Source organism: Lepus europaeus, chromosome 22 (assembly GCF_033115175.1).
Source record: "Lepus europaeus isolate LE1 chromosome 22, mLepTim1.pri, whole genome shotgun sequence".
NCBI classification, from domain to species: domain Eukaryota; kingdom Metazoa; phylum Chordata; class Mammalia; order Lagomorpha; family Leporidae; genus Lepus; species Lepus europaeus.
The window spans coordinates 10,313,178-10,332,696 of record NC_084848.1 but is presented as its reverse complement, the minus strand read 5'-3'; the positions used below and the strand labels follow the sequence as shown (position 1 = coordinate 10,332,696).

Sequence of the window (19,519 nt, the reverse complement as noted above, 5' to 3'; positions counted from 1 at the left end):
CAGTGCCATTCAGAGCACAGCCCAAAGTCCCCGCCTACAACACAGACGTTCCACTGCCACGCTCACAACTAACACGCTCATTTTATTTAGCTATTTTGAAAGACAGTATCACAAAATTTTCATTCTTTATTTACCTTCCTGTTGTAATTGAGCCAAGAAAAGTGCAAGGTATGTATCTGATATTAATTCTGGACCCGTCAAGAGAGAATTCAAGTTAAACCACTGGAAAAAAATAAAAGTCAGTATTTTAGTGCGCATTACAGTAATAAGGAAGAAAGTTTCACACGTTAAAAAACAGCACAGCAAAAGCTGGTAAGGGGTCTGAACAATGGAAATAGGCTTCACTGAGGCTCAGGAGAAAAACAACTGAACAATGTAGCCTTAAAAAACCACTCAACCTTGCTCTGCTTTCAGTAAACACATCATAAAAAACCAACAGTCTGGAAATAGAATGCTGCAGATTTATCACTAATAGATGCTTTTAAAAAAAGTTTTAAGCCATAAACTCTAAATTCCTCTATAAAGTAGTAAATCAAGCACGGATGCACCTCAACTTACAAAGGTGCTATGTCCCAATAAAACCATCCTAAGTTGAAAACGCAGTTAGTAGCCCCGGCCTCCACAGGATATCATCATTACAGCGACTCGGGGCACTGAGAATCAGGGTTTACCCTCATGACCTCACGGCTGTCTGGGAGGCTCAGCTTGCTGCCACTGGCTGGCACCGTGACAAAGGACTGCACTGCATATCGCTAGCCTGAGGAAAAGACCAGGTTCAATGTACTGCTTCTGCTCAACGTGGATAGTTTCACAGCATAAAAAAATTACGAAATGCTAAGTGGGGAAGGCACCGTGGTGCAGCCAGTTAAGCTGCCTTTTGCAACATCCACATTTCACATCCAAGTGTCTGGGCTCAACTCCCACCTCTGCTTTCAGATCCAGCTTCCTGTCAATGCCTGTGGGAGGCAGAGGAGGAGTCCTGGCTCCTGGTGCCTAGCCCAAGCCTGGCCCAGCCCAGGCTACGGCAGCCATCTGGGGAGTGAACAAGTGGATGAAAGAACTCTCTCTGCTTTTTATTTTTAATGTTTTTTCTTTTTCTGTTTGTTTTTGTTTGTCTTTCTACCTTTTAAATAAGTAAAAATGAATAGATATGAAAAAATTTTGTAAGTGGAACCATCCTAAGTTAGGGACCAAAAGTACTTTAAAGTCTTCTTACTGATAGCGATAATTGAACTTTTTTTCAAACCATCAGTCCAACATTACTAATCACATCACACTGATATGGAAGAAAAATGACCACTACATAAAATTTTCCCACTACTGATAATTTGGGTCAAAATATTCCAGTTTGAGGGGGTCAGCCATTTCCAGAAGACAATTTATAGTCACCAACTCATTTTACAAAGATCACTAACCCACTGTCACATATAATTAACATCAGCACCAGGGCCAGGTGGGGAACTTTTTTCTGCCAAGGGCTATTCGGATACTTTTAACAATATTCACGGGCCACACAAAATTATCGACTCAAAAGTTGGCCTGCTACAGATTCATTGCTTTTTGAGTGCTGCCTGCACTTGCCTCGGCAAGGCCAGACCCAGTGATTCTGCCAGTCTTGTGGAGCCCGGGGGCTGCATGTTCTCCACCCCGATCTAGACATTATCTCTTAAGGATCCTACTTCAACCCACAAGATTCAAAAAGTTTCAAAAGTTACTGTCAACATCACAACCAATGACTTTTGCTGGATTCTGACACTGCAGTCATCTCTCTCATTATACAGGTCTCTCAGAGAAGAGTCTATAGTGAAAAACGCAATTTTAAACAAAACTATAAATTAGAACCACAGACAATAAAGTAAAACTGGATGTCTTCTATACTTGTCAAAGGTAAAAATAGTCATGATGGAAAAATTTGATTTTGAAGAACCTCTTAAAATCGTAAGATCTAAATTTAACAAATCAATACAAAGAAATCTGTGGAATCTAAGTCTTCAGACCTAAACGTCTAGCAATTATACAGGAAAAGAACATTGGATCATAATTTATTTGAAGGTATAAATAAAACCCAGAAGTTAACTTACCTTGGCAGTGCCCTGCCTGGCTTCTCCCCGTGTTAACACCCACTCAGGCAGGTGCCGAGGCTGAGCCTCTGCCCCACCTCCTGACCTGCTCAGAGCTCCTTAGGAGGAACCCTAAGGAAAAGCCACTGAAGATGAATCTGCTTCCAGGTAGCAGAATTAAAAATTTACAGTAAGGGCCGGTGCCGCGGCTCACTTGGCTAATCCTCTGCTGTGGCGCCGGCACACCAGGTTTTGGTCCCGGTTGGGGCGCCAGATTCTGCCCCGGTTGCTCCTCTTCCAGTCCAGCTCTCTGCTGTGGCCTGGGAAGGCAGTGGAGGATGGCCCAAGTCCTTGGGCCCTGCACCCACATGGGAGACCAGGAGGAAGCACCTGGCTCCTGGCTTCAGATTGGCGCAGCGCACTGGCCATAGTGACCATTTGGGGGTTGAACCAATGGAAGGAAGACCTTTCTGTCTCTCTTTCTCACTGTCTAACTCTGCCTGTCAAAAAAAGTAAGATTTTTGTCTTGAATTCTATTTTAATGTTTTAATTCAATGCATGTTTTCTTGACTTCACCTTCTTGCTTTTTATTTACTGTGTTTTTTTAACCAGCTCTATTGATACATGTAACTGACCTGCAAAAACTGAACATATTTCAAATGTGTAACTTGAAAAGTGTCACGTCTGTACACACCCATGAAGCCATCACAACCAAGGAGGTGAACATGTCCATCCCTGCCCAGCTTTCTGTGGCCACTGCCGACTCTCTCTTCCCTGCCCACTTCACCTGCTAGCAACTGCTGGTTCAGACACCTGCTGTTCCTAAGGATTGGTCTGAATTTGGCTAGTCTTTTATACAAAAGGAAACACAAAGCTTTCAACAAGTTTTGAGACTCATCCATGTGGTAGCATGACCAACAGTTCATTTCTTTCTATTATACTAGCCAAATCTCACACAGCCCTCTTTGAAAGACTCAAAATTCTAATAAGAAGAATTTTAAATGATTCTGCTTAAAGAAAAAAGTCTGCTCAAGACATATTCCATAGTTTTCTAAAATGGACATTACTTTATATGCATATATTTTTATCTTATGGCATTTTGGAATTCTGTGAATGATCTTGTTACATCAAAGGAAACATGGCTGAATGTTTTTATTTGTGCCTGACATTGTCGCAGACTTTGTGACAGTATGATGCTAAACACAAATCTCTAAAAGTTAATAATTAACTGATAGGACATATTCATTACATAAAATCCTACTTAAAGGTAATGATATTTGTATTACCTTAAATATGAAATTTCCCCTGTGATATACCTAAATTGTACACAGCTGTCACAGATAAATTCATAAAGGAAACTGATGCTATCTTTTAAAATGGGAAATTTCTATTAAAATTGAAACTGTGCCTCACACACACACACACACATTACTGGTCAGTTTCCTCATTTTAAAAGCACCAATCCTCTCTACTTCAAATGGAAGACAGAATAAGAAAAAAGATAAAAGGAAGAGAAATATTACCTGTTTTCCTAATTTTCTAACAGTAAACCAGTGTTCTTTATAATTGCATATAAATGACTTTTCATTTCTGGAAAGCAAAACAAACACACATATACAATATTAGGCTGAAATTTCAGGAGTTTATGTTCATTTATTTTGCCAACTAGCAAGCACTATACACAATCTGCGTTAATTTAGGGTTGCATTTGCAGTTATGTGCCACTGACTTTGAAGAACAGCACGATGATGTGAGCCAGTGTGCAGCAGCTCAGACATGCGGTGCTGAAACAAGCCGCCTGATGCGCCAGCCAGGGTTGGCCCCACGCTGCGACACACAGTCTGGGAGGCCCAGCGATGTGCAGTGCTCATGGACATCAAAAGGGGAGGTGGGAAATGTGTTTTTGTCCTTTAAGAAATTATAATTTTAAAAAATTGAATTTAGAAGAAGAAATGTAGAAAAAACAAAAACAAAAATCTTACATGGGATCAATTCCGAGCCTCTGATACTCTGGACTGTTGAACAGGATTAGTTCCAACCCCCAAACCTTCAAGGCATTGCTTATAACCTGTTAAAAAACAAACAAAACACAGCAACTTTCCATGAATTAAATCATCATTCCAAATTTAAGTAGTGTAGCCGTATTAGTTGAGCAAACAATTGTACTTCATATATAAATTTACCTAAAAGGCTATTTTTTAAAAGATTTTACTTTATTTATTTGAAAGGCAGAGTTACAGAGAAAAGAAGGAGAGCGATCATCTATCAGCTGGTTCACTCCCCAGATGGCTCCAACAGCCTGAGGTGGGCCCTGGCTCCAACAGCCTGGGGTGGGCCAGACTGAAGCAGCAGCCCAGAACTCCACCCGGGGCTCCTGTAGGAGTGACAGGAGCCCAAACACCTAGGCTATCTTCTGCTGCTTTCCCAGCACATTAATAGGGAGCTGGATCAGAGTTGGGACCGGCACAGGCGGTGGCTTAACCCGTTGCCCCACGATGTTGCCCCACGGTGGCTATGATTTTTAAAAAGTGTATCTGTTAAGCTACATGGCTAAATCAATAAATAACACACATACATATTAAAAGTGACTTTCACACCAGGTTTCTGAGATGTTCCAGAGAACCACACACTTCCTAGATAAAACATCCTCAGAGATGCAGATGTAAATTCCAGCCACACTTACATGTGATAATTTGGCTGCAAGGTTGCTGGTTTAGAAAAGTTACATTTAACTCCTTATTTGCAACCTAAGTAATGATGTGTCTACTAGTCTCCTTGGGGGTTTAAACTGGAGGTTTTATTAGATTTCAGAGTCTACGGTCATCAGTTTGAAAAAAACAGACAAACGGCACACCCGATGATTTCAAATTGTCTGAGAAAAAGGAAAATTTCTGCAACCTCACTATCTATCTTCCACGGTAGCCAACACAGCAGCAAGTGGAGACCGCTGCGTAGAGGCAAACATGACCCCACACCCGAGTCAGCACTGCACCGCCCAGCGGCACGTGCAGACTGAGTATTACAAGCAAATGTTACCCGGCAACTGAGCCGGCACCACAGCGGCAAGTGCAGAACGCAGTGCGGTAGGCACGCGTGAGCCCACGGCACCGTCAGCACCGCACAGCACAGACTCAAGTGCAGAACGCAGTGCGGTAGGCACACGTGAGCCCACGGCACAGCCGGCGCCACACAAACCGGAAATGGCAAGTGCTGGGCCAGCTCTGACCTCTGATCCTGGCCCTGTGGTAGCTGTAACAGCAGCACAACGAGGACCTGGCTGGAGTGCTGGCGACCGAGGAGTCTAGGACAAGGGAAACATAAATAAGGACATTCACAGAAAAGGTCCTAAACCAGTCTCCCAGGTCAGATTATCCTGTCACACAGAGCGACGTTTCTGTAGGGATGCACTGCCTGTGACGGTGCTGCATGAGGTCACAGCAGAGCTGAACCCTCTAGACCAGGTGTGCCCACGGCTGCCGTGACACTGCAGCCCAGTGCCTCACTCACAGGCGGGCCGGTGTGGCGGCACAGAGGCCGCGGTGCCTCCAGCCGTGCGTACAGCACGCGATACTTGACCATGGAGACGATGACTGTCAGCGGTTTGTGTATGTACTATGCTATTTAGAATGTACTCTTCCTATGCATTAAAACAGTTTACGGTAACGCAGTGTGCAACGCCACGTCAGCTTCAGCCTCAGACACCGGGCACTAACCATGTCGCTCAAGCGCGTCACTCTCTTTTGCTGATTTAGCCCCACAGGAGCAATGGGCTACAACATGTGTGTGTATCTGCTGTGTAGCCTTGCTATGTAGTGAGCAATACCAGCGAGCCTTGTGGAAGCTCACTCTGTAACGTTCGCACGGTGAGGAGACCACCAAATGACCTATTTCTCGGACTGTGTCTTGTCATCAAGCAATTCCTGACTGTACACATCATCACAGAACTAGAAGGATGCTCTAAGTTTACAAACTCATCAAAATCCACAGCCCGTCACAAAGACATTCGACCCTGATCGGCTGACTCAAATGGAAGGCAGCAGGGTACTGCAGCTTTTCGAATTTCCCCAGGACATAATAAGTAGGTAACGTTGTGATCTACTAGATTTAAGGTTTTTAACATCAGATGCAAATTAAATCACCTCTCCCAAAAAGTGATTTTTAAAGGCCCTATCTTTTTAAAAGATTTGTTATTTGAAAGGCAGAATTATAGAAAGAGAGGGACACAGAGAGAGGGGTCTTCCACCCACTGGTTCACTCCCCCAAATAGCTGCCATGGCCACGGCTGGTCCAAGCTGAACCCAAGAGCCAAGTCGCAAGTGAGTGTCAGGATCCCAAGTACTGGGCCATCATCTGCTTTTCCCAGGCCCATTAGCAGGGAACTGGATTGGAAGAGGACATCTGGGAGAACAAACTGGAGCCCACATGGGATGCTGACATCGCAGGCAGTGGCCTCACCTGCTGCGCCACAACGCTGGCCCCTAAAGCCCTGTTTTAATGAAGACGCGGTAATCCTGATTTTCAAGTTTCTCTATATAAACATCTCTTTAGACAATCACCTTGACCTCTGCGGGCACGACCTATTGGAGGAACTTCTGAAGGTCCTGTCATCACAGTGACTACGAGTGGCTGTGAGAAGATACTTCGTATCCACTACAAGCTGAGTTCAAATAGCGCCAGAGACACAGACAATGCCGAATATGTGCTGAGGACCACTTACTTGAATAGAGAAAAAACCACTGTCATCCATGTTTCCAGAAGGCTGCTGTTCATTAGGACGGACAAGTAAAGCACCAAATGAGAAGGAAGAATAAAAACTGTCGTTAGTGTGGATATTTAAATTAACATCCTGTGCATCCCCACTTCCAGTGTCAAGAGCAGATTAGAATTAACAAGTCAGATCTCTGAAGGAAAAATCTCATCCTTTTCTAAAATGTACGAACATACAAAAAATGGAGTTCAAAGTCAGAACCTGTAGAAAAGTTCGGTAGTCTTCACTGGTGACTCCTCCCTCTGCCATCCTCATCCTCTCCTCTTCATCGAGCTGATGTGCAATGGAGGATAATTCCACAGGGCTGAAATACTCTCCTTGCAACAGATTATTCAGGCAATGCTGAGCACACAGTGAGCCTTCTTGCTAATATTTCCAAAAGAAAAAAATACGTATGTGATTTATTAGGATGTGACTTAGTAAACAATTTGTATAGTATTTTCCACTAAGGAATTTAATTAACTTTTCAATATGGTTACACAAACCTTTGAAGCCTTAGAAAAACGTGACTCCCACAGGTACGTGTATTTTGATTTGTCCATTTTTGTTTTATGTTACCATCAATGAAACAACAATTATTTAGCTATACAATCCAAAAACTTAACAATGACTCATATTTAACACTATTAAATATATCAAATCTCACATTTTACTAAAAACTACTCTACAAAAATATTTAACCTCTCATTTTCAGTTCCTCAAAGAAATTCACCTTTGAATATTCATGGCAAACTATTAATGCTTAAAGGGAATTTGAAGCCCTGGCCTTTTTTTTAAAACAGCTCTACTGGTTCTATATACTTGTTTCTGGTATTTCAAAGCTCAAGAACTGACACAGGTGAGAAGAAAAGTTATTCCACACGCAGAGCTGCAGCTGAGGGTCAGCCGCTGCTTGTGATGCCAGCATCTCATGTGGGCACCAGTTCTGGTCCTGGCTGCTTCACATCGGATCCAGCTCCCTGCTCCTGAGCCTGGCAGAGCAGCAGCAGATGGCCCAGCCCCAGTGGTTGTGGTCACTGGAGGAGTGAAGCAGCAGATGAAAGATCAATCTCTAACTTCGCCTTTCAAATAATTAAAATCAATCTTAAAGAAAGAAAAAAAGATTTGCAGCTCTAGCGTCCGGCGTCTGGCCTGGCAGTCAGCACGCCGTTAGGTCATCTCCCTCAGAGAGGATGGGACCAGCTCCCCGCTCCGGCTTCTGATTCCAGCTTCCTGCAATACGGAGCCTGGACCCCTGCTGCCCACGTGGGAGAGCTGATTGTGCTCCCGCCTCCTTGCTGGCTGCTTCAGGCGTTTGGGGAGTGAAGCAGCCAATGAAAGACCTCTCTGCCTTTCAAATAAAATAAATACAAAATGTAAAAAGTAAGGGATTTAGAGCTCTAGAGCCGGCGTCTGTTTCAGGGAACTCCAGATAACGCACAGAGTGCAGTCAACGAGCAGAACTCTCCAACCGGGTCCCTGGCACTCACTCCTGGCCAAACCTGGAGGAGGGTCTGTATCCAGGTCAGCTCCCCACTGGACAACCGGCTTCCTCCTCATGGCTGCGGGGTGAGGAGGTTACAACCTTCCATGGGCCCAACTCTTTCTCATACAACTGAACCCTGAGTTCCAGTCCAGACTGCCTGTCACGCTCTCCCCCTCCCAACAGTGCTACTTTCCCAGGCTGCCCTGCGACAAGGGCGACTCAGGGTTTGCAAGGTTCTCCCCATGAACACAGATCCCGGACTTGCCGCTCTGAGACAATGGCCAATGCGACAACGGTTCTTCTCCTGCTAACCCTGGCCAGCTAAGCTCCTCCCTGCCCTAGCGAGGTCTGCTCCTTCACTCAACCTGTCGGGAAGCACACAGCTTGTTCTGAGCCTCATCACACAGTATACGGTGACCCCAAAAGAGCATCACCTTGAAGGATACACATTTTTCCTGATGAATCGTTTTTTTCCTAGGAACAAAATTTAGCTGCTGAAAAGATCTAGGGTGTATTATGGAAAGGCAGCATGGGGGCAGGCGCTGTGGTGCAATGGTTAAGCCACCACTTGGGATACTGCATCCCAATTTGGAGGCCTGGGTTCAAGGCCGGCTCCTGTTCCGATCCAGCTTCCTGCTAATGCACGGTGGTGACGGCTCAAGTACTTGGCTCCCTGCCAGCTACATGAGAGACCCAGATGGAATTTCGGGCTCTCAGCTTTGGCCTGGCTCAGCCTGAACTGTTACAAGCATTTGGGGTGTGAACTAAGGGATGGAAGATCTTTTTCAAATAAACAAAAGCCTTTCAAATAAATAAAAGTTAATAATAATAAAAACTTTAAAAAGGCAGCATGAGGCCGTCTCAGTCTGGGGCAGGGGTGAAATCAGTTTATTTCGCTAGTCTGGTAAGGAAGAAGTAGCTAGGGTGAGAAGTCACTATCCTTCAAGCCACAGCAACTTCTTTGTCTCCACCTCTTTTTTCCTCCCGGTTTCTGCTGTCAGAGAGCAGCGCCCACTGAGGAATGTGTTAAATGACGGGGTGTAAAGAGCCTCTACTTACCACTGTGCTAACAACAGGCAAGACAAACAAGCACATCACACATCACAAGCGCTAAACAACTAAAAACACAAAGCAGGTGCTCAGCTTCACTACTCAGCGCAGTACCGGATACTAAACCATCACATGGGCATGGCTGCCCACACACCGGTTCAGACACCTGGGGCCCACGCTGGAGTTTCTGGGCTCAATTCCTGGCTCTGGCTCCTAACTCCAGCTTCCTGCTAATGTGGATACTGAACGGTCGTGGTGAGGGTTCAAGTAATTGGGTTTCCTGCCACCCACGTGGGAGACCTGGACTGAGTTCTGGGCTCTGCTTTGGCCTAGCCCAGCCTCCATGACTAAAAGCAGCAGAGGAGTGAACCATCTGATGAGAACTCGCTCTGTCTCTGTCTTATTTAAAGGAAAAAAAAAAAAAAAAGAAGAAGAAGAAGAAAGAAAATTAACCAGACAAAACATAGTGTTATTTCTACTACTGCAGAATGGCTAAAATGGTGGAAAGGATTACAGACACTGAAACTGTCATATGCTGAGTGGATGTGTAAACGAATACAACTACTTTGGAAAACTATTAAACTATTTACTGTATCGGCCGGCGCCGTGGCTCAACAGGCTAATCCTCCGCCTTGCGGCGCTGGCACACCGGGTTCTAGTCCCGGTCAGGGCACCGATCCTGTCCCGGTTGCCCCTCTTCCAGGCCAGCTCTCTGCTGTGGCCAGGGAGTGCAGTGGAGGATGGCCCAAGTCCTTGGGCCCTGCACCCGCATGGGAGACCAGGAGTAGCACCTGGCTCCTGCCATCGGATCAGCACGGTGCGCCGGCCGCAGCGCACTACCGCGGCGGCCATTGGAGGGTGAACCAACGGCAAAAGGAAGACCTTTCGCTCTCTCTCTCACTGTCCACTCTGCCTGTCAAAAATAAAAAAAAAATAAAAATTAAAAAAACAAAAAACAAAAAACTATTTACTGTATCTACTAAAGCCTAAATACACATAGCTTATTACTCAGCAGCTCCATTACTGGGCATATAACGCAAACACCAGAACTACAAACACATGTTGATCAACAGACACGCGAAAGAATGTTCATAACAGCAACACCTGTAATGGTTCCCAAACTGGAAACTACATAAATGCAGTTTGGGTCACAGTACAAATGTAAACCGAAATATTTTCACAAAGGAATTCAATATAACAATGAGAATGAATTAATTAAAACTATCTGCAAAATAGGAATATATCTGTCAAATAATTTTTCTAAAAGATTTTATTTATTTGAAAGAGTTACAGAGAGATAGAGACAGAGAGAGAGGCCTCCCATTCGCTGGTTCACTACCCAGATGGCTGCAATGGCCGGAGCTGCGCCGATCCGAAGCCAGGAGCCTCCTCCAGGTCTCCCATGCGGGTGCAGGAGCCCAAGGACTTGGGCCATCTTCTGCTGCTTTCCCAGGCCACAGGAGAGAGCTGGATTGGAAGTGGAGCAGCCAGGACTAGAACCGGCGCCCATATGGGATGCCGGTGCTTCAGGCCGGGGCTTTAACCTGCTGTGCCACAGCGCCAGCCCCTGTCAAATAATTTTTAAAAATAAAGCAGACTTGGAAGAAGCTCCTGGCTCCTGGCTTCAGATTGGCACAGCTCCGGATGTTGTGGCCAATTGGGGAGTGAACCATCGGATAGAAGACCTCTCTCTCTCTGCCTCTCCTCTCTCTGTGTAACTCTGACTTTCAAATAAATAAATAAATCTTTTTTTTCCTTTTTTTTTCTTTTTTTTTTTTCTTTTTGACAGGCAGAGTGGACAGTGAGAGAGAGAGACAGAGAGAAAGGTCTTCCTTTGCCGTTGGTTCACCCTCCAATGGCCGCCGCGGCTGGCACGCTGCGGCCAGTGCACCACGCTGATCCGATGGCAGGAGCCAGGTGCTTCTCCTGGTCTCCCATGGGGTGCAGGGCCCAAGCACTTGGGCCATCCTCCACTGCCTTCTTGGGCCATAGCAGAGAGCTGGCCCGGAAGAGGGGCAACCGGGACAGAATCCGGCACCCCGACCGGGACTAGAACCCCGTGTGCCGGCACCGCAGGCGGAGGATTAGCCTAGTGAGCTGCGGTGCCGGCTTAAATAAATCTTTAAAAAACAAAAGAATCCAAATGACAAGAAAGAAGCCTTTGCTAAGATACCGCTATCCTGCACATCCGGAGCGACCTAACATAATAACAGACACTGGGTTTTCAGGCATTAGTTCTAGTTTTGTCCTGTGCAAACAATGGCCATCATACTTAACCTCCAGATATTTTATTAAAAAAAATCTTCTCCATAAAAAAATTATCTTCAGGGAATGCAATTGGGACAGTGGTTAAAATGCTGCTTGGCCATTTTGGGAGAGAACCAGTGGACCTCTCTCTCTCCGTCTCGGCCTCTCTGTATCTCTTTCAAATAAACAAACAAATCTTTAAAAAATAAATGCTGCTTGGGAAGCTCGCACCCATACTGGAGAGCTCAGGCTTGAAGTCTGGCTCTGTTTCCAGTTCCCGCTTCCTGCTATCGCATACCCTGGGAGGCAGCAGTGACAGCTCAAATACTTAGGTCCCTGCCACCCATGTGGGAGACTTGGTTCAATTCCAGGTTCCTGGTTTCAGGCAGGCTCAGTCCCAGCTACGTGGTGTTGGAGGCATTTGGTGAGTTAATCGGTAGACGGAAGAGCTCTGCCTTTCTAATAAATGAATAAACATCTAAATTACAGAAAAATAAACTACTTAACTAAAATTTTGCCCAAGTTAAACTGCCTGCTGCAGGAAAATTATACGACCAAGTTGTTTACTTACAAAATGCTTTAATGGAAGAACAAACTGTTCAGTCTAGAATGAAAAATGACTTCAAGTCACAAGATAGATTAAAATCCCCCACCCAAATGTACAATGGTCCTAAGATATTACATTTTCCTGCCCCAAACTATCCCCAAGCATCTCATTCACACTGAACTTTCACCAAAGTGGAACAGAAATTCACTTTGCTCTACAGTGTAGTGGCGTTGAAATCCCAAGATTTCAGGCACAGACTTTATTGTGCTAGGGTCAAAGGAACAAACTGCATTCCTAGGTCTACCAAATTATTTTTCTTTTAAAGATTCATTTATTTATTTGAAAGGCAGATTAACAAAGGGAGAAGGAGAGACAAAGAGATCTTTCATCTGTTGGTTCACTCCCCAAATGGCCACATCAGCCAGGGCTGAGCCAGGCTGAAGCCGGAGCCAGGAGCTTCATCCAGGTCTCCCACCTGTGTGGCAGGGGCCCAACCGCTTGGGACATCTTCTGTTTCTTTCTCAAGCACACTGGCAGAGAGCTGGACTGGAAGTAGAGCAGCTGGAACTCGAACTCTTACCCACATGGGATGCCGGGGTCACAGGTGGCAGTTTTACCCATTACGCCACAACGTCGGCCCCTACCAAGGTGTTTTATCAAATCATAAAAGGTAACTGCAACCAAACCATTTCTCTAACACCAACTTCAGGACCAACCTGAAACAAGTTGAAATTCCCAGGGACACCATTAATAAACTACAACGGAAACCAGGTATAACCTAAGTGTACCGTCAGAAATGGACTAGCCAGGGATCCACGTCAAGCCCCCAGCATTTCGCCAACTCAACTTACGACGAGGCTCAGGGCACAAGCACCGTGATGGGACCACGGCCTGCTCTGCTGGAGCACCATCTGCACTCACAACTCTGAGGGGGCCTCACAGCGTACGGAGGAAAGGGGGCATGAAGATCAGAGCTTGGAGCCTGCCCAGGATCGCGCACGCAGTCCATGGCAGGGCTGGGATTCCAACCCAGGCAGAGGCTGCAAAGGCTGTCTGTCCTATGGCCACTTGTCAGGATGTGGCTTTTCCTAAGGCCCAGATGTCCTAACGACAGCTAATGCCAGCAACCACAGAAGAGCAAAATGGACGTCACAAAGTCAACGCTCAGCCTCTCTCACTGCTCTAGCAGTCATCACGCCCAGTCCATGTTACGTTAAAAGTACCCATTTAGAGCAGGCGTTGTGTGGGACACCTGCATCCCATGTCACTGTGCCTGGGTTCAATTACCCACTCGGCTTCCAATCCAGCTTCCTGCTGATGTGCACCCTGGGAGACAGCAGATTTTGGCTCAAGTATTTGAGTCCCTGCTACCCATGAAGGAGACCTGGATAGAGTTCTGAGCTCCTGGCCTAGTCCAGGCTGTTGCAGGCATTCAGGGAGTGAACAGGTAGCTAGAATATTTCTAGCTATTTCTGTGTCACTCTTTCAAATAAACAAAACTTTAACAAGTATCAATTTAAGGGGTGGGCATCCGGCACTGCTTGGACATCGGCATCTCACAGAGCAGTGCCAATCAAGTCCTGGTAACGCTACTTCCAATCCCATCTCTGTTAATGCACCTGAGAAAAAGGCTCAAATATTCACGTCCCTGACACGCACGTGCAAGACCTAGATGGACTTCCTAGATCTGGACTTCTTGGCCCAGTTCCAGCTGTTGTGGCCATTTGGAGAGTGAACCAGCAGATGGAAAGTCTCTCCCTATCACTCTGCCTTTCAAAGATAAGATAAATCTTTAAAAAAAAAAAGGGGGGGAGGGATTTGGGGGTACGCATTTGGTACAGTAGTTAAGCGGCCCCTTGAGATACCAGCATCCCATAGAGCAGGAGTGCCTGGCTTGAGTCCCAGCTCCCAGACTTCTGGAACAGCTTCCTGCTAATGCACACCCTGGGAGGAGATGACAGCTCAAGTGCTTGGGTCCCCGCCACCCACACTGGAGATCTGGCTTCAGTCTGGTCCGGTTCTGGCTGCTGCAAGCATTTGGGGAGTGAACCAGTGAACAGGCAATCTATGTATCTTTAATGTAAAATAAAAATAAAAATTTCTAGTTTTTTTATGAACAATTTAGACTGTACTGTGACTGGACCAAGAGTAGCCAGAAAGGAACAAAATGACAGAAAGTGGTCAAAAGAACTGAAAGCATCCATAAAACCAGCAGCTGGTACCATTTATTTCATTTTATTTTTTAAAGATTTATTTATTTCTTTGAAAGTCAGAGTTACACAGAGAGAGGAGAGGCAGAGAGAGAGAGGTCTTCCATCCACTGGTTCACTCCCCAATTGGCCGCAACGGCCAGAGCTGCGCCGATCCAAAGCCAGGAGCTTCTTCCGGGTCTCCCACATGGGTGCAGGGACCTAAGGACTTGGGCCACCTTCCACTGCTTTCCCAGGCCACAGCAGAGAGAGTTGGTTGGGAAGTGGAGCAGCCAGGACTTGAACCGGCACCCATATGGGATACCAGCACTGCAGGTGGCAGCTTTACCTGCTATGCCACAGCGCCAGCCCTGCTAGTAGCATTTAGTATGAGTTTAAGTTAGAGTTGGCAAACTCTAGTCCGTGTGCCAAGTCCCACCTGCCCCGGCATTAAAGGATGGCTTTGATGTTTCTAAATAGTTGAGAGGAAAACCACACACTCACTCAAACAAGAAAATGGGATCCGCATACATGTGCCTCGCGAGGCCTCCTAACACTAACAGGAAAGTCATTTACTTCAGTCATCAGCACCACTTCCACCTCACACACTGACGGAAATCCGATGCGGTCACGTGCCAGGCCCTGATGACGCACTAGTGGACAACCGGCTGCAAACTCAGGCTGCTTCAAGTGGAAACGGGACTGCCTTCTGTAGGTGGACATCCCGCCCGACACGGCTTCTTCAAGAGCCAAAGCTGGTTCTCTGGTTAAGAGTGTGTTGCAGAAGGGAACAGAGAGCTCTGGAGAATGGTGGTCCCAGAATGGACTGGGAACACGCTTAAGTTCCCAGGGTTCAGGTGCCCACAGAACTTGAACTTGTTAAGAGCCTCCATGGAAGTTGATGCACAGGGTGAATGTGCGTCTGAGCTACCTTTAAGCCCATCCAAAAGCTAACGACTGAGAGTCCTGTTCTGCTGAGTAGATTTTCATCAGCCTAGCACCCAGCTTCCTTTGATTGCATGGTTCACTGAAATCTATCAAACTACGTAACAACTGTCAAAACACATGGTGGGCACACACTTAGCCCCGCCCTTAGGATGTCAGTTAGGAAGCAGCAGTGTACTGGGGCCGCTGTGGCATCGCAGGTTAAGCCTCTGCCCGAGGCACGGGCATCCCACATGGGAGCCAGTTCGAGTCCCGGCTGCTCCACTTCCTACCCAGCTCTCTGCTATGGAAAGCAGCAGAAGATGGCCCAAGTCCTTGGGCCTTTGCACCCACTTGGGAGACCTGGAAGCTCCAGGCTCCTGGCTTCAGACTGGCTGGCCCAGCTCCAGCAACAGCCACTTGGAGAGTAACACAGAGGACAGGAGATCTCTCTCTCTCTCTGCCTCTGCTTCTGTAACTCTGCCTTTCAAATAAATAAATAAACCTTTAAAAAAAAGAAAAAAAAAAAAAGCAGGCATTGTGGCTCAGTAGGTTAAGCTGTCGCCTATGATGCCAGCATCCCATATGAGGACTGGCTCATGACATGGCTGCTCCTCTTCTGATCCAGCTCCCTGCTAATGCATCCGAGAAAGCAGAGAAAGATGGCCCAGGTACTGACTTGGGTCCATGCCACTCACATGGGAGACCCAGATGAAGCTCCTGGCTTTGGCCTGGCCCACAGCCAACCATTACGGCCACTTGGGGAGTGAACCAGTGGATGGAAGCGCTTGCACACCTGTGCTTGCTCGCTTGCTTGCTCTCTCTCTCTGTGTATAAACTCTGCCTTTTAAATAAATCTTTAAAATAAAGTCAGGTAAGACATATCGTCCCATGCCGGAACACCAGGGTCTGATGCTTAGATCTGGCTCCTGACTCCAGCTCCCTGCCAATGCAGACCCTGGGAGGCGGCAATGGCTTGAGAAATTGAATTCCGGTCATCCAAGTGGGAGACCTGGACTGAGTTCCTATCTCTCAGTTTCTGCCCAGCTCAGCCCCAATCATTGCAGGCATTTGGGGAGTGAAAGAGAAGACAGGAACTCTGTCTATCTGCCTCTCATATAATTAAAAATTATGCGCATTGTAAATTCTCAGGAAGTAGGGTGAAAGGGCAAGCGCTGTGGTACAGTGGGTTAAATACAGCCCCAGCCTGCAGTGCCGGCATCCCATATGGGCACCAGTTGGAGCCCAGCCGCTCCACTTCCGATCCAGCTCTCTGCTATGGCCTGGGAAAGCAGTAGAAGACGGCCCAAGTGCTTGCCCCCCACCCCCGCCGTGGGAGACCGGGAAGAAGCTCCTGGCTCCGGATTGGCACAGCTCCGGCCGTCGGGGTCATTTGGGAAGTGAACCAGTGGATTGAAAACCCTTCTCTCTCTCTGGCACTACCTCTCTCTGCAACTCTTTCAAATAAATAAAATAAATGTTAAAAAGAAGAAGAAGAAAAAGAAGTCAGGTGGAGAGGTTTAAAGTCTTCCATGTTGAAAATTGTTCCTACACCAAAACCTTTGACAACTAGGAATGAGAACAGGGGGTGGGCATGTGACAGCAGTTGAGATGCTGCTCAGGTGTCCCCACTTCCACTCAAGGACCCTGCTGGGACACCCGACTCCCACACTGCAGTGTCGGGGTCAAGTCCAGCCTCCTGCTGACGCACACCCCGGACAAACAGGTAACGGCTCAAGTTGCTGGGTCCCTGCTGCCCACGCAGGAGATTCAGGTGGAGTCCCTGGTTCCTGGCCTTGGCTTGGCAAAGCCCTGGCTGTCTGGGGCATTTGAGGGAGTGACCCAGAAGATGGCAGCTATGTCTCTCAGACTTTCAAACAGATTAAATAATTTTTTTTAAAAAGTACATGGGTATTTTTCACCCAATCTCCTTAGCCAAGCAGCTAAATCTTGTCCAAATTCATAAATCGTCATTGAAGCCAAAGTATTAGTGGTAATCGTACCACTGAGTCCCCCCCACCCCCACACACACAGAAATTGGTCTGGTCCAGCTCCAAGACCTGCTGCACGGCTTCCTATGAAGAAAAGCACCGCATGGAACAAGAATGTGTTCAGACGTACACTGCAGATCCACGCCATGCCTCTGTCACCTTGGATTTATCTGTGTGTGTGTGCGCGCTCGCGCGTGACTTCCTCACCGTCTTGGATAAATGAACATCCCCAAGCATTTAATAAAACACAAACTTTGCTCCTACTAACAGCCACACCTGCCACCTTCCCAAACACGAAACTATTACGAAACCAGAATGCGCCAAAGTTGTCCTGGGCGTTGCACTCGCGCCCAAACGGCCCGGTCGCTGCCCGAGGACGGGCGAGTTTCTCCGCACGCCCCCCACAGCGTCTGCAGGTGCACGGCCACCGAGCAGCAACGCCGGACAGGAAGCCCACAACGGAATTCCAGCCCGTCCGACCCCTCAACACAGAGCTGGCCGCCCGATCCGGAAACCTGGGCAGGCCGCACGACACACACCCAAACGTCCTGTCACGAAGGCTCCCGCGGCGACTCCCCGCCCGGGCGTCCCCGGCCCCCGCGTCCTCAGCGCCGGGCCCCCCTGGAGGCGAGCCACGCTGCCCGCCCGCGAGGGGCTCCCGGCCGCAGAGACCCAGGGGCCCGCGGGGTTCCAAGATGGAACGAGGAGCCCCGGCGAGGCCAAGCTCATTCTGCGGGGGGCCGGCCCGCGCGCCGGGAGCGTCCGCGAGTGTGAGGGAGCCGGCGGGGCGCGGCCCCCTCCATCACGCCCAGCCGCCCCGCGCCGCCCCGGCCCGGCCCTCGCCCCCGCCCGCGCCCCGCGCCGCCCCGGCTCCCCGGGCAGGGGCCTCCGGGGCGGAAGGTGCGGCGGGGGCGTCGCTGAAGCCGCACTCCGGGCTCAGGAGGCGGAGCGCTCCAGCGGCGCCCCTCGCCCGGCGCGGGCCCCACCCAGCCCGCCGGGGGCCGCCACGGCCACGGCCCCCGGCCGCCACCACCGAACGCGGACACTCACTTTCTCGTGGAAGATGGACTCCATGTTTATTTGTCTGGAGCCAACGGCCCCCGCGCGGAACAAGCCCCCTCCAGCTCCGCCCCCTCGGCCCCACCCCTCAGCCCACCCCGCCCCGCCCTGCCCACGTGCATCACGCGGACCAATCACCCCCGAGAATGTGAGTCACGTGGCGCAGAAAAGCAAGTGGGCGCCGAGGCGGTAAACGCGGGGCCACGTGATCTCGGTAGTGCATCCTCCTACCCAGCCGTGGGGCGGGTGGGGTGCTACAGCGCCGCCTGCCGTCTGGAGGATCTCCTGGGTTTCCCACCCATTGCTATGGATTGTTAGGTTTCCAGGTGTGATAATGTTGTTTTCCACTGTACTTTCCACCTTCTGCTTATGAAATCTGCATATAATTGTTAACTATTACTTGGTGTCCCCCTACGGAAGTAGTTGTCATGAAGGCAATACTGTATTCCCCCAATGCCTAACTTGTGTGAAAATTGTTTTGATAGGGTTTGCTTTGGGCTAGACACTCTTCTAAGTGCTTGGCATTAAATACAGTGACCTCTGATGTAGGCGCTATTACACCTGGTATACTCACGAGGAAACTGAGGCACAGATTAGCTAAGAGCAGCAGTGTCCGTGGTCGGATCCTCAGTTGCCTTGCCAGCATCCAAGTTCAGGGAGCTTATCACTAGTGTAGGTGCCCCGGCCCTCAAGAGGCACCCGGTGGGGGAAGTGGGAAGGGGGAGGATGGTGGGGGCCTGATGAAGCTTAAGGGAAAGTATGGGTGCAGATGCTGCACCTTGAAACCAGGTCGTGGTGCACACCTCTTGAGATTGTATTTTTGTGAGAGGCAGAGTTAGAGAGATCCTCCATCTGCCGGTTCACTCCCGAAACAGCTTCAACAGCCAGGGCTGGGCCAAGCCAAAGCCAGGAGCCCAAGGGCTCATCCTTTGCTGCTTTCCCAGGAGCGTTAGCAGGGAGCCAGATGGGAAATGGAATAGCCTGGACTCGAACCGGTGCCAACATGGGATGCGGCTCTCCCACTATGCCACAACCCCTGCCCCATGGTGCTGAGATTGGGTTTTGGAAAGGTCACTCAGGCTGCAGGACAGCAGCTGTCAATGAGGGACTCCGAAGAAGGCTGAGGTGGTTTGGACTTGGGGAGTGGCTTGAAGGTGCAGAGACCGCTGTGAGAGATGCTCAGGGAATCGGGAGCCCTGGACAAGACTGGGGAATGAGG

At 48.4% G+C, this 19,519-nt stretch overlaps 1 protein-coding gene across 4 annotated transcripts in view; it reads right to left on the bottom strand.

Annotated features, from left to right (window-relative positions):
• ATXN3 (ataxin 3) overlaps positions 1 to 18,360 on the bottom strand; it is a 45,541-nt gene extending 27,181 nt beyond the window's left edge. For 3 of the 4 annotated variants that reach the window (XR_009864803.1, XM_062181296.1, XM_062181298.1), the window contains exons 1-6: positions 18,292 to 18,360; positions 7,030 to 7,194; positions 6,778 to 6,822; positions 4,043 to 4,128; positions 3,584 to 3,650; positions 135 to 222 (exon numbers count right to left, since the gene is read on the bottom strand). Coding sequence is in view for 3 of the 4 variants with exons in the window: in XM_062181296.1 (XP_062037280.1) it covers positions 135 to 222; positions 3,584 to 3,650; positions 4,043 to 4,128; positions 6,778 to 6,822; positions 7,030 to 7,194; positions 18,292 to 18,315 (475 nt within the window). In the remaining variant the exon portion in view is untranslated. The remainder of the gene's footprint in view (positions 1 to 134; positions 223 to 3,583; positions 3,651 to 4,042; positions 4,129 to 6,777; positions 6,823 to 7,029; positions 7,195 to 18,291) is intronic. The other variant, XM_062181297.1, reaches the window with a different exon arrangement.
• Between the last annotated feature and the right edge of the window lie 1,159 nt (positions 18,361 to 19,519).